The 15737-nt window shown below is 36.5% G+C and overlaps 1 protein-coding gene across 2 annotated transcripts in view; it reads right to left on the bottom strand.

Moving 5' to 3' along the window:
• LOC121408887 (golgin subfamily A member 3-like) overlaps window positions 1–15737 on the bottom strand; it is a 42913-nt gene that overhangs the window by 17021 nt on the left and 10155 nt on the right. Inside the window, exons 2-4 of one of the 2 annotated variants that reach the window (XM_041600576.1) lie at window positions 12178–13227; window positions 7727–7843; window positions 260–429 (exon numbers count right to left, since the gene is read on the bottom strand). In XM_041600576.1, coding sequence (XP_041456510.1) covers window positions 260–429; window positions 7727–7843; window positions 12178–13162 — 1272 coding nt within the window. In that variant the 5' untranslated portion in view covers window positions 13163–13227. The remainder of the gene's footprint in view (window positions 1–259; window positions 430–7726; window positions 7844–12177; window positions 13228–15737) is intronic. The other variant, XM_041600577.1, reaches the window with a different exon arrangement.

Genomic DNA, 15737 nt, shown 5'->3' with positions numbered 1-15737 from the left:
TCATCTACATATAAGTACTTTATCTATTAAAATGATATATATGAAGCATTCAAGATTGCTTTCATGATATCAATGCACTACATATAGTACGCACATATGAATAAAATTGATTGAACCCATTACATGTACATTTCATCCCATTTACTGGGAGAAAATGCAGCATATATCTATCTCATGACCTCACCAGTTTGTAAAGACCAAGAAATACAATATTCACATTTCTTGGCCAAATCTGATAATTTATGCAACACATCTTTACCTTTTCATATGGGGTATCATCATCATCAATAGATAGATTGTTATTGTATGACGATTGGAGGGTTGTATTGACGCTGCTTAGTGATTGGTCCCTTTGATATGCACCTTGCTTGACAGATGCTAAGATGGCAGCTATCTCGTCCATGCTGGCTGGTTTCACAGATGAATCACCTGGTGAAAAGATGATGATTGAAACAATCCTTAATGAAGGATGTCAGTGGTCAGCCAAAAAATCATAAAATTACAAATGATGTGAGGGAGAAAGAGAGAAATTCATAGTGTTACTGATGGACTTAAAGAAAAAAGAAAGAAAAGAGAACACAATTAAAGCAAATCTATTCCCGAAAGCAGCCAATCAGTAATTTACAATAACAAATATAGCAGGGGAACAAGTTATTAGTTAGGCTTCTGGGCACTCATTAATGAGTTCAAAGTCTTCTAAAATCCTTGCATCAGTATTTTCAAAGAATCCAACAGGCAAAAATATAATGACAATGACAAAATTAAATCAAAAGTCAACGAATTTGTTCGGTCAGAACAAAAAGACTGGGGAGCTAGTGCAGGATGAAAAGTTAGAAAAGGATCTACATGTAGACATTTTATTCCACAGAAAACTTATCTAGAACCCACTCAAATGATCTAACCAATCAACGTCAATGTTTGACGTGCATTTGGTTTAAAATACTGACCAGGAACCAATCAGTGCGGTTCTTTCATATTTGCAATCCATCGCAAACCTTTGTGTTACAGAGCCCTGGATACGAAATAATTTTTACTTTAAGGGAGCAACCTTTTTTTTTCCAAATTTGGGTAATTAAGGAAATAGGGGGCACTTTGGAAGGACAGCAAGCAATAATGCAGTAAAAGCAAACACCATTATTCTGCCATAAAGAATATTGACTTTCTAAATAGTCTTGAATATTATTTGTTACAGACCTTGGGCGATTATAGGAAGAATGGTCGCCCCAAAGCATTAATTTTCTTGGGGAATTTTGGGGGCGATTTGGACTGTCATGAGGGCGATATTGCCCTTCACCCTCATTTATTTCTTACGCTGCTTTACAACCCTCTTTAATTCAGCTGCTGACAAGAAATAAATATAACTCTCACGATGAATGTAATGTTCATACATGTACATTGTACACTGTACCTTTAGGTTTGTGGATTTCTTTTTTTTTTGGGGGGGAGGGTGGTAACACACTGTAAGTCATCTACATGTAAATGGTTTTGTCTTCACTCGGACATACATGTAGGATCTGGATGGTTTGTGACGTACAAATGCCTGAGGTGGCTGTCCCATACGTTTTTTGCAGCATTGCATGAAATCGGAAGTATACTTTCATTTATCTGAATCTTTTCCAGGAGTTCTTTAAATTTTGGGATCGTTGTAGCCTCCCTTATCTTATCTGGGAGTTTATTCCATTGGGGGATTCTGCTGGTAGCATCTCTTATTTGCCCTTATATGATGGTAAAAATTTATAGTACACTGAAAAGATCAAAGTAAAAGGTCTTGCTTATGGCACCACTTCATGGTCAGCTGATAACTTCACTGCAAACCTTCATTTTGATATACACATGTATGCTGTGGAGCAATTGTCACTTGAAAATGATAAGTTTTATCAAACCAAGGAGAGATATCTCCTTGATCAAACTATGGTACACCTAGATTAAGGTCTGTTCATGGAGGTCTATACAGCAGATCCTACATGTACACAATGTATGTAAGTTACATACATTGTGTACATGTAGTAATGTAATAATAATAATAACTAGAATTTAATTCGTCATGCGGACGAATTAGGTGGTCTGTCATGATTTGTCATCCAATGTCGGCTAATGTATGAAATGAATAATTTAGATACATTGATAATCTTGATCGTAGACAACCTAAGAATAAGTTTTGACCATTGCTAAATGTGATTATTAATGTGGTGATGACAGTCGTCAGACATACATCTTCAAACAAATACATACAAGATAGATGATTATATATATAGATGGATGGAGTGATGGATGGAGCGACGGATGGATCAAGTGATCGATTGAGAGATAAATGATAGGTGGTTATATTAATAAAACATAGACAGACAGACATGTAGATAGATAAATAGATAGATAGAGACAAATAGATTGATATAGATAGATAGCCAGACAGACATACATATATAAAGATAGATAGATAGAGACAGGCAGATAGATTGATGGATATATAGAACAATAGATAGATATACATATCTAAACAGATAGATATGTTATATTAGACAGAGAAAATTTGGGCGAAAAACGATCTATATTTGAGAAGTTTACTTTTTGCATAAATTTGATGACGTCATTTTTGAAAAAATGAAATATTTAGTTTAGGCGCCATTTTGATGACGTCATGATCAAATTGAGGGACAATGGTGACATGAAATCAAATCTACAACTCATACTCTATCGATATATGAAAAAAAAATTGGGGGTCAATGGACTATTTAAAGAGCTACAGTGATTTTGCGATAGGCATGTTTTTGCCCATATATGGCCTATAGTGAGAGCTCGCGCGCACACGTGCTGCAAACTTTAACGGGTGTTAATTTCGCTATTAATGGTCGTAGAAGGTTGATCAAGGTATCAAATTGTTCAGAATTTTCTTATCAATGAAATGATGTATAAAAAACGGTGTTTTTGCGTTGCGTTAAGGCGTTACGCGCGGAAACGCGCGCGCATGCGTGCGCGCGTGCAAAATTTTGAAATGCTTAAAGTAGAAATATATTGAAAATCGTAAAACTGGAGAATCATATATCACAATAAAGGAGAAAATAAGGAGAACACGATGGTGTACATCATTTATCATGGAGACGGATGAAACTCAGTTAATTGATAGTTTAAAGTTCTCTCTCTGAATGCTTCAAACACGCAGAATTACGTCCGCGAAATTGGGGATTTTTTTATGACGTCACTGTCTGTACGAGAGGCGTGATTGGCTCTCCCACGTGAAGCTCCACTTGCATGCAAAACCTGTTGCAAGGGTACATTTTCTCCACATTGTCACTGAATACTTCGATCCCGAAATGATCGAAAGAAAACCCAGAATTTAATCTAGATTTGGATTTTCAAATTGATGATTTTGAGATGAAGAGAATGATGATGAAGTGAAACAACACAGTGACGTAGTTGGAGGTAAATTGGGGGAATTACGCCGATGATGATGATGATGAAAATTCAACTTGCAACACAATCACAAGTAAAGTCATGTACATACCGATTCGCTACCCATTCATGCTGCTGGAAGTGCTAGCTACACCGCGCGGGCCAAATTGAATTCATGCTGAACATGAATAAACACATCCAGACAGTCTATCATAAGAAGGAAAATGATATAACTGTACTTACAAACAAGTGAATAATCCGAACCTGAAGGCAAATCAACTCAACGAATAGTACCAGACGATATGGCATATGCACTGACGATAAACTTCATGTGGCTGGATAGATTGTCACTCGTTCTGTTAGATGTAACTTTTATCTCATTAATTTGACAAAATTATGAAACTCGGGGAATTATTATTCTATATAAAAATATAGTAACATCTCTTATCATTTTTTGAATTACGATAAAACCTGTTTTTAAGGAAAACGTTGAGGTAAATTAAAATTAGATGTAAAAGATCATCCCATCATGCGTAAAATGTAGCATTATGTGATCGTAAACAAACCATCGCAACAACACATGCCGTATTGTTTGCTCGCCTTGGCTGAGACTGAGAGAATAGATCTATGCACGTGTTGCACAGCTCTCAATCAGCAAGGAAGGAATACGTGCATGTTTGCGATGGTTTGTTTGCAATGACATACAAGCTACGCATGTTGGGGGGGATTTAAAAGTAATTTTAGTTTATCTCAACGTTTTCCTTCAAAAGAGGTTTTATCGTAATACAAAAAATAATAAGAGATGTTACTATATTTTTATATATAAATAATTCCCCGAGTTTCGTAATTTTGTCAAATTAATGAGTTACAAATTACATCTAACAGAACGAGTGACAATCTATCCCAGCCACATGAAGTTTATCGTCGGTGCATATCGTCTGCTGCTATTCGTTGAGTTGATTTGCTTTCAGGTTAATTCGGATTATTCACTTGTTTGTAAGTACAGTTATATCATTATTTTCCTTCTTATGATAGACTCTCTCTGGATGTGGTTATTCATTTTCATGGATTAAATTGGGCCCGCGCGGTGTACGTATAGCTACCACTTGTAGCAGCAGCTGCATGAGTTGGTAGCGAATCGGCATGTACATGACTTTACTTGTGATCGTCAGGCAAGTTGAATTTTCATCATAATCATCGGCATTGTTCCCCCATTATTTACCTCCAACTACCTCACTGTGTTGTTCACTTCATCATCATTCCCTTCATCTTTAAAATCATCAATTTGAAAATCCAAATCTAGATAAAATTCTGGGTTTTCTTTCATTTCGTGATAGAAGTATTCAGTGACAGTGTGGAGAAAACGTACCCACGCAACAGGTTTTGCATGCAAGTGGAGCTTCACGTGGGAGAGCCAATCACGCCTCTCGTACAGACAGTGACGTCATCAAATTCCAGTCAATTCAGAGACCGATGCGAGGCATATTTCGGAGGGGCATTTTAGCGTTTTTTAATCGGCGATTTTCACCTTTTTGTATTATTTTCGGTATTTTTGAATGACCCACTGATGATCCCCACATCATTACCTTTCCATTGATATATAATAAGACCACATTCATATTCAATATATTTCTCCTTTAAAATGACCTGAAACGTACTCTTGTTTGGTCAAAAAGTGATTTTGAGCATTTTGAAATTTTGACACGCGCGTACGCGAGCTTCGTGACCTCCATGTGACCTTTGATGACATGACCTGATGACTCTTGACCTGAAGTTGATGTGATGTTAATTTGATTGATTTTTGAAAATTGATAATGGAGATATGATTGATAATGTGATTTTACAAAATGGCGCCTAGATGACGTCATCATGACCTGTGATGACCTTGAAAAGCTTATTTTGACGTGTCCATGACAGATCCTATACATGACATGAAATTCAATGAAATTGATCAAGTCCATTTTGAGATAACTTGGCGACAAGAAAATCGTTAAAAATAAATAAATAAAGTAATAAGAAAATTCTGACGAAATTAAGAGGTGATCTGTCAAAGACAGACCACCTAACTAGAATTTAATTCGTCATGCGGACGAATTAGGTGGTCTGTCTTTATTCTCGCCATCATGATTTATAGACACAGATCTTCACGGATCAACACGGCAATGCCGGCATGATCCGGGGAGGTCCGGGATAGTTTTACCCCAGATGACTGAACACGGCATCAACACGGCAGCTTCACACGGATCTACACGGATCATGCCGGCAGAGCACGTAGTCAACACGGACCAACACATCAGCAACACGGACCTACACGTCAGCTTCACGGACCAACACGTCAGCAACACGGACCAACACGTCAGCAACACGGACCTACACGTCAGCTACACGGACCAACACGTCAGCAACACGGACCAACACGTCAGCAACACGGACCAACACGTCAGCAACACGGACCAACACGTCAAATGCGTTATCCATTGAGCCACGATATTCCCCATAGAGATTACACGTAAGCAATTTTGAGAATTACAATTCAAATTTTGCAAGCGAAATACGGGCATGATCCCGGCATCTGATCAAAAAATGGAGGGCGCACTTCCGAAAGCCAAGAATCTCAGCTAAAACATTCTAAAAGCTCAGGGAAAACTGACAAGAAACTATGGAGATATGTCTCACGAAATAGCGGAATGTCAAATCTAGTTTTGAGAAAAAGTCATGTCCCATAGAGATTACACGCAAAATGAGGAAAAATGACATGCCTCTTTTTATCGCTGTTTTACGCAATGATGCGTTTCTCAAAACGAAAATTCATGATTACTGAGGAGAAAGAGTACATTCTAAACTACATCATATCGAAATCTGGGCGAAAAACAATCTATATTCGAGAAGTTACAACCGAATTTGCATAAATTTGATGACGTCATTTTTGAAAAAATGAAATTTTTAGTTTAGGTGCCATTTTGATGACGTCATGATATAATTTAGGGACATTGATGACATGAAATCAAATCTACAACTCATACTCTATCGATATATGAAAAAAAAATGGGGGGTCAATGGACTATTTAAAGAGCTACAGTGAATTTTCAAGAGGCATGTTTTTGCCCATATATGGCCTATAGTGAGAGCTCGCGCGCACACGTGCTGCAAACTTCAAGGGGTGTTAATTTCGTTATTAATGGTCGTAGAAGGTTGATCAAGGTATCAAATTGTTCAGAATTTTATTATCAATGAAATGATGTAAAAAAAACGATGTTTCTGTGTTGCATTAAGGCGTTACGCGCGGAAGCGCGCGCGCATGTGTGCGGCGCGTGCAAAATTTTAAAATGCTTAAAATGACCTGAAACGTACTCTCGTTTGGTCAAAAAGTGATTTTGAGCATTTTGAAATTTTGACGCGCGCGTACGCGTGCGTCGTGACCTCCAGGTGACCTATGATGACATGACCTGATGATTCTTAACTTGAAGTTGATGTGATGTTAATTTGATTGATTTTTGATAATTGATAATGGAGATATGATTGATGTGATTTTACAAAATGGCGCCTAGATGACGTCATCATGACCTGATGACCTTGAAAAGCTTCACTGCACGTGTCCATGACAGATCCTATAGATGACATGAAATTCAATGAAATTGACCAAGTCCATTTTGAGATAACTTGGCGACAAGAAAATCCGTAAAAATAAATAATAAAAAGAAAATTCTGACGAAATTAAGAGGTGATCTGTCATAAATGACAGACCACCTAATAAACACAGCATTTATTATGCGCCATCTATCTAGTGAACTATTCCGAGGCGCAGAGGGATTGGGAATTACAGATAAAATAATTTGCATATGTATGGGTGTATGAATAAATGAAATTAGCTAACAATATTTAACAAAAATAAGAAGAAAACAGATAAGATTTTAGGTATTTTTTAAATGCTTCAAGTGATTCTGCTGATCGGATCGTCAGTGGAAGAGCATTCCAGAGAGATGGAGCTGATGAGGCCAATGCCTTTTCTCCCAGAGTTAAATTCGTTCTTTGTACATTTAGCTGTTTATTAGTAGAGGATCGGAGATTTCTTACGGGAGTGTATTCAGAGATTAGATTTTGAAGGTATAAAGGAGACTGACCATGCAATGTTTTCCATGTGTGGAGTAGGATTTTGAATTCTATTCTTTTAGATACCGGTAACCAGTGAAGATTTTTGAGAATTGGAGTGATATGGGTGAAACGAGATGTTCCACTGAGGACCCAAGCAGCAGAATTTTGAGCACGTTGCAGCTTGGCAAGTTGATACGATGTGATCTTAAACAATAAAGCATTTCCATAACATTGTTTTACTTACTGACTACTGACTTCTGAAGGGCCATGGCGTCTGATGTATTGGCCAGTTGGCTAATAGTGTCCTCAGACATCTTTGGAGTGTCTTGGGTTTTCTGATATGGAGTTATAAATTCATCACCTGAAACAACAAATAATACACATTTAAATAGGTTTAAAACATTCATACTATAGCCTACATTCATACTATGAACATTCATACTGACCTCATATTCAAGAAATTTTCAGTAAAAGACTTAGATTCTACACTCTCACCACTGTCTTAAATCCATTATACAATCGAATGAGGCACAAATCTCTTAAGTACATGATCAGTTTATCAACATTTTTGCCTACGGTACTGAAACTTTTGCAAAAATGTTTGGGAAAAAGGAGGAAATTAGAATTCATTGACCAATAAACTATGATTCTGACAAAAAGATTACATACACAGTTCAAACATACAGTACCGGTACTGTATCTGAATAGCAGGTTAGGAAATTCAATGTAGAAAAACTCTATGTGAGAGGGTATTAGGTATATACAATGGAAACTTGTAGTGTGATCAACGTACTCTGTAGGACTGCTCACTATATACAGAGGACTGTTGCATATGTGCACTTCTGATGGGTTAAAAATCAAGTTGAATTCATTTCTTTTTAAATTGCAATCAATTGCACCTCTTCAGCAACAGTCTCTAAAAATCCAAGCAGCTTGGGAAAGTATGAATTCCAGATATGGGCTACTTCTAAGGGTATAATCCATGAACTGGAAATCTGTTGAAAATTTCACAATTTGAATGTGAATTTAACAATTTGAATTAGGTATATTTCTAAATTTACAGCTCAAAGTAAACAGACTAAGAATTTTGCTAGGGTTACACATTTACAATGTACTATTTGACATGGCCAATGTTGCATCCTTTCGAAAACAGAGTCCAAAATGTGCAATACATAATTTACTCATACTCCTAGCTCTAGCAAAAGAAAAGACAGTTCTCTCTTGTTTCATTGGGGCTCCAACATGTATTCATGTTTCGTACTCAAGGCTCAAAGAGACCAGGTGGGTGTTTCATGAAGCTGTTTGTAATTTAAGAGCGACTTCAAGAACCACTGGTGATCCTTTCTTGTGGTAAATGATATATCCATTGGTGATAGTTTGCGCGCATAAGAAAGTATTACCAGTCATTCTTAAAGTCGCTCTTAACTTAAGAACAGCTTTATGAAACGGCCCACAGGGGAGCATTTCATGAAAGGACTCGTCGGAAGTTTTGTCCGACGAGTCCTGTTTATCTGACTGCTACCATAGAAACAGTGCTTAACTCCACCAATACAATTTAAGGAAAGTTGTTAGATTTGACGACTTGTCAGACAAAAGTGTTGATGAACACTCCCCATATATCCCAAGTTCAAAGACCAGCTAGGCGTGAGATTTCATGTGACTCTACATCACAGGCAGATGGGGATAGGCTGTGATACAGACCTGCGAGAGGAAAGAGATTTGAGGGAATTCGAAGAGTCTCACACCTGGAGCGTAGTGTACAGGGAGAGGGGTACAGGAAAATTCTAGCAAGTGCTTTAGAAACACCTTTTAAAAAAGCAATGTACTTACAATATTCAAAAAGTACATTTTTAAGTATTTCATGCATTTCCGAATCCCAACTACAGTGTATTACCCATTTTCCTAAAAAATTGAGGTACATGTACATGTATTTACTGGTATTTACCAGTATCTAGGTCTAAGTACCACCAGTATTTCTCACACCCGCCACCCCTGCTGGTACATGAGATCATCATTGACTGGTGAAACAATACATTAAAATAAATCAACCAAAATTACAATAATATGCACACATAAATCCTGTGAAGAAATCAAATCTATTGGCATAAAAAACAGGAAATCAGCTATGTAACATGATACATTTACATGAACATGCACATTAAGTTGGTAGAGAACTCAAGGCTACATACTGTGTGTAGTCCCAACAGTAACACCACAAACCAGTAGTATAATCAGAATCCACTGTCATGAAAAATGCCAACTCACTTTGATGTATACTTTGTAAGTTTAAATTTTCAAATCTACACTGAACAGAGATCACAACACAAGCAGCTATTCCCAATTTTCCTTCAAAGCAAGCACAGCACATACTCTTGAAAGAATTTACCATCTATTCAAGCTCATTCCAGCTTCCAGTATGACAAGATAGATCAGAATTATCCATTAATACTGCATAGATTCTGAACTACTAACATTAACAATACATGTACACGCTACAGCACTATACAGTGTATGACGTAGACAAATCCTTGTCAGCCATACGTACAAAGAAAGCAAATAATGAAATTATTGAGAAAATCATACCAATCAGTGAATAAACACAATTGGAGTTTATTTGGTATCAGCCATAATACACAGAACTTCTCATCCGACAGAGTTGCCTTTTTTAGTAAGTGCATGATCTGGTGTATGCTATGCAAACATTTAAAGACAGATTTTGGATGGGTCCTGAATAATAAATAGACACACCCACATCATGCACTGCAGATATATAAAGACCGGCTGTAAAATAAATGAAAGTGTACTATAATAGGAACCTGGGATTAGATCTACACAGACATGCAGAGTGTACATGTACATTGTAACTACCAGAATGTTATGAGAGTTTTAACTGAGCGCACCATCTGTCCTATTCACACAACAAATTTACAATGAGAGCAATTATATTTTGTAAACAATCAGTTACTATTCTACAGTTCAAGTTGTTCAACATAAACTTCACTAATAACTAATCGCATTACTTATTAGAAAATTCTGGTGACGTTCTAGCTAAAGCCGTTTGTAAACCAGAAATAGGCAAAATATGAACAGGATTTCCTAAAAACCTATTCAACATTTTGCAAATTATGACTGAATTATGATACATACTCAGATATGCCAACTTTTAGAAATCAGAATCAGGGATAATTTGTAACAAAACCCAAATTACATTTAAGTGCGCACACATTTCAAGTGCAAAGCCCTCAACCCTTATGATCTAAATAGAGTTTTAGATGTACATTGTACATGTGGATCAATCCATGTCAAGTAAATTTTCTAACATTTTGAAATCCAACCCTCTTGAATTTTCTTCCTAAATTTGCATGAAATGTTTCCCAGCACATCAAATGGAAAAGCCCAACTTATTATTATTTTTTTTTTTGGGGGGGTACAAGGTCAATCAGTTGCTAACATACGGTACATGTATGTACAGCCTTCAAATTACATGTAATGCTGCAGTTGCATTAAATTTCCCCTAAGGAGAATCAAAAACAGCCTTTTATCTAATTTCATTCAAACCACCCATATGTACAGTAGCTAGTACAAAAATGTTTAAACAGCAATTTTCGACTCGCCATATGGTGGCTATAGGAAAAGTGACTACAGCATAGAGCAATATTAATTTGCAGCAAGCTAGATACATGCTATCAGCTGTTGTGGGCTCGATGAACTGAGGAACACTGTTCATCATTTGGAAAAGGGAAGAACTTTGCAGGGTCTTTCCCCATAATACTTACTATTCATGATGAAAATTTGAATAATTTGTATACATGAGGTTACCAGTCACTCATCAAAAATATTGTAAAGTTTCAAGTTGGAAAAAAAAATAAATTGCACACTTAAAAGGCTGATTGAGCCACCATCAAATTTAATGCATATTGACATGTACATGATGTCATTTTCTTGAACAAAGAACTTTTGCTACTTGAATGTTCAACATATTATTTACACAACTGAAAATAATTCTTTAGGCCTACATACGTGTATATATATCTTTAATGGCTAAAATCCTAATTCAGGGTTTATAAGACATTTCATATGCAAGATCATATCTTTTACTTCAAAATCAAATTTCCTATCCTCATGAAATTTGCTGTTGACACAGTCTTTTGAATTCATTGTCAATAATCCCAATCCCAAGTGACTCGTTTATAAAATATATACATGTATATATTAAAGTTTTTCCTCATCATAGTTTTAACAAAGGTTTGACTATGTGGAATAGTCCATTTTCAAATACACTGTATTCAGTGCATTGTGATAAGTTCCTTTTTGGCAATACTAAAAAAAAATATATAACTAAGTTGAAATATTCTATACTGTATTTCATTTGAAATTCTATACTTCATAAATTGAAATATTGAATATTTTGTAAGAATAAAATACCAAAAAAAAGGTGTGTGGTATTGAGAGCTCTCTCAATTTCATATCATCCTGGATCATGTACATATCATAGTAACTGTTACAGTGTGAAAAGTGAAATTCTCAAATGCTGTATTCCCTCTTTTCTTTCTTACTTTTCATCTGATTATAACGAAATTCATAGCTTTGTCTTAGCTTGATTCTTAGAACTAATCAGGAAATTCCTGAATTTAGTTCCTAACCTAGAAACTCTGCAGGTAGTATGTTTAGCTGATAAAAAAAGGATTAACTCACCTCCACCAAATGCTTTCTCCAGTTCTGTCCTAGCCTGGCTCATTTTGGGATCAGTTGAATGTATGCCCTCCCTACTGCTTAAAGATCCTGGAACAGGTGCAAAGTCTGGCTCCTTGTCTGAATAAATCTCCACAACAAGTCTCTTCAACTCTGCTTCAAAATCAAATATTTCTGTTTTAATATCCTGAGATGATCTTGAGCCTGATTTCTGGAGAGCTTGGTTGGGATATGGAGTGAAGTCCTGTTTTCTTGGAGTGCTCGATAAGAATGTGTTATCCCTATCCTGTCCAACAAAGGATCCTTCTACTTCTGAGTCTGCAGGGTCCAGGCAAAGCTGTGCCTGCTTAAAATGTGATGGAGAGTCTGTTGGGCTCTCTAAGAGAAGCCGTTCAGCAGCAGATATGTTTAGTGATTCAAATAGGTTAACAGAGGTCTCAACAGAAGGCCCTTCAGCAGTGGGCAAGTCCCTCTGCGGAATCAGAATCTTCAGGTATCTTGCAGAATTGGGGTCCGACTTGGTAGAGTTATTTTCTGCCTTAGATTCTAAGAAGTTCCTTGGATCTTTTGAGCTATTTGTGACAGGATTCTTTGATGGTTCAAAGGGTACTATCTCTGGATGAAAAACATGATCCTCAGGATCAGATTCGCCCATACGAAGGGAACGTCTTGAGGCTCTTCCTGTGGTTCTCGGTTCTTGCACAAAGGATCCTGATGACCCTAAGCTATTCCGCTTCTGGGGCACACCAGTCTGTCCAGCTTTCTTCACCTTTCCAAAAATTCGGGTCTCTAAGTCCAGATCTGTCGATGGGAGAGATAAATCCAGCTCAGAAAGGGACCCACTTGTGGAAGTCCCAGAATGCAGTCCAGAACCTGGAAGGTTTAAATCTGAGTCATGGGCTGTGAATATTTGATAGTCATCATAGAGCTCCCTATATTGAACGATGTCATCTGTTGCATTCTCCACTATGGAAGAGACTTGTTCCATGGCCACATGGTGATGCTAGCTTAGAGGATTGGATGGTTTTATAGCAAAAGAAGAGAATCGATAACCTACATTTAAAAAAAAAGAGGAAAAACAGCATTTATGAATTGAAAATCTACAGTACGTTTATGTGCATTTCATGAATTTCTACATGGTTAGGCTAGAGTCAACAAGTTGGGGGTGAGCAAAGCAAATGACAATTTTGATCCATCATAGATTTTTACAATGTTCAGAACATAGTATAGAATAGCTCCAATTATCAAAAAAAAAGAAGAAAATCAAGTACCTATATCAAAATTAAGGTAAGGTGCCTCAAGTCTGTGCAGTGCCCCTTGTCTGCGCATGACGCATATCTGCGCGATTTTTATAAAAGACATGCAATGTCCACAAACTCTTCACCAGAAAATAAATTTAGACAGATATTGATATTCATCAAAAATCTGACATACAATGGTGGAAAAATATTCAAGCATTTAATATCATGCCCCCAGAATGCAGCTTTTTTCATCAAAATCACTGAATCCTGTGTAAAATGAATGGCTGCGCAGAAACGGGGCAGCATTCTTTTGTTCAATCTAACAATGACTCGCCAAGGTTTTTTAAAAAAAATTACGTTTAAATATATTTGTTGAAATTTTATTGTCGAGATTTATCACATGTAGATACTCAATATTATAAGGAACATTATCAACTGAAATTTGTTTTGGAATAAAAAAAAAATTTCATGTTTAGAGGTGTAATCTTAAGTCAGTTTTGTGCGCAGACATGGGGCCCCCTTCATATGGTAGTGGATCGTATTACTAATCATTTTTCAGATATTCAGTCATGTCAAACGCAATATTCTTATTAAATTCATCAAACTTCACCATACATGTATACACCAGGGCTCGACATTACCAGTGGCCCAGGCCGGGAAACCAAAAATGAGAGTAGTTGCCACCAAAATTCTTCAAAATCCCACACTTGATTGCCCAGTTGGGCTACAGAAGTTTTGATAAATTTTAATGCTTTCTTTTGTTTTAGGGCCACCAAATTTGCCTTGCGGGCCATCAAGAATGTGACATTGATGATTTTGGTGGACCTTCGGGGCAACCAAGAACAAAGCTAGTGTGGAGCTCTGTAAGTTAGATACACAAATATCTACAGAATATAAAGATGTAAAAATTGTGCTGAAATAATTTTTCTTTTTTATACAAAATCAACTTTCATTGTTCCAAGTGCATCCCTCTTCGCATGTGAAATATTCTGGCCAAGTAGATTGAAAATGGTATTGTATGAACATGTTTTTCGGGATTGTTTTGGAAAGTCGAGATATACTGATGAGCTATTTTTACCATATTTTATCATTTGTTGAGAATATAAAGAGTTTAAAGACTTTGAAAGAGTGTTTTCTTTACTATTTTTCATTATCTTCCCATTCAAGTTCCCTTTGGAAGGGTGTTGCAAAATTTTAACAGGTACGGTGCACGCATTCAGTAAACTAATACAGGGCCTGTCGGAAATATTGACACAGGAAAACTTTGTTTATTCATATAAAACAAAGTTTACTGAAATAAAAAGAGTAGGTTTATCGAAATCCAAACAACAAACACAACAAAAAATATCAAACAACTCTGATTGTTAAAATAAATGAAAAAATAACTTTATTGCTTGATATACTCTATCTAAATTTTAATTGCAGACTCAATCATTCAAGATTCAAACTCAAAGAAAAAGTAGCTCAAACATGTAAAAAAAGAAAAAAAAACATAGAACTGAAGCTTAATTTCTTACTTTTTATCCTAATTTCACTCTATATCCATCCTCCGGTTAGCCTCAAAATTTGCAATTTAGAGCCAACATCCAACATCGAGCTCCTCACACGTATTTAACATCTCATGCGCAAGGGTCTGAGCTCGGACCCTCGCGCATGCGATTCACGATGCTTTGCTTTGAAATTGGCAGTGTATTATTTATGTGTGACTGTGAGGAACTCGATGTTGGCTCTAAATTTAGCATGTTGAGAGGCTAATCGGAGGATGGATATAGAGTGAAATTAGGATGAAAAGTAAGAAATTAAGCTTCTTATTCTTTTTAAGCTAGTTTAGGTGTACGTTTTTTACAATAAATATGCCTTTTTTCCTAGTCTTGAGGAAGCAATGATGACTTTTAGAATCCTGACATATACTTCTTCATCATTAACGTCTTGACACTCCATACACGCATAAGAGAATGACCAAAACAAAGATGGATTTTCCTAGGAAATCCATCTTTTAAGACAAAAAATTACGTAAAATTTATGAATTTTATTGATTTTCACACCTTCCTACGCCTAATTCGTAGGAAGGTTTTAAAAAATGTTAGATAAAAATGTAAAAAAAAATAAAGGTTTCGTACCTAACTATGCCACATAGACCGCTCGATCCACGTGTAAACAACGGAAATACAATAGCGTGTGTGTGTGTATTTGAGAGTTTTGTCAGACGTGTATCAATCAGATATGATTATTTAGGTCTGGGACCGACCTTTAACGTCACTATCCGAAAGACGTGACCAGGGCTCGAACCTCTGCATCAATTTGTAACTTCCCCAAAGCTTG

The sequence above is a fragment of the Lytechinus variegatus genome, chromosome 2, assembly GCF_018143015.1.
Source record: "Lytechinus variegatus isolate NC3 chromosome 2, Lvar_3.0, whole genome shotgun sequence".
Classification (NCBI taxonomy): Eukaryota; Metazoa; Echinodermata; class Echinoidea; order Temnopleuroida; family Toxopneustidae; genus Lytechinus; species Lytechinus variegatus.
The sequence above is the reverse complement of the archived record's forward strand: the minus strand, read 5'-3'. Positions and strand labels throughout refer to the sequence as shown.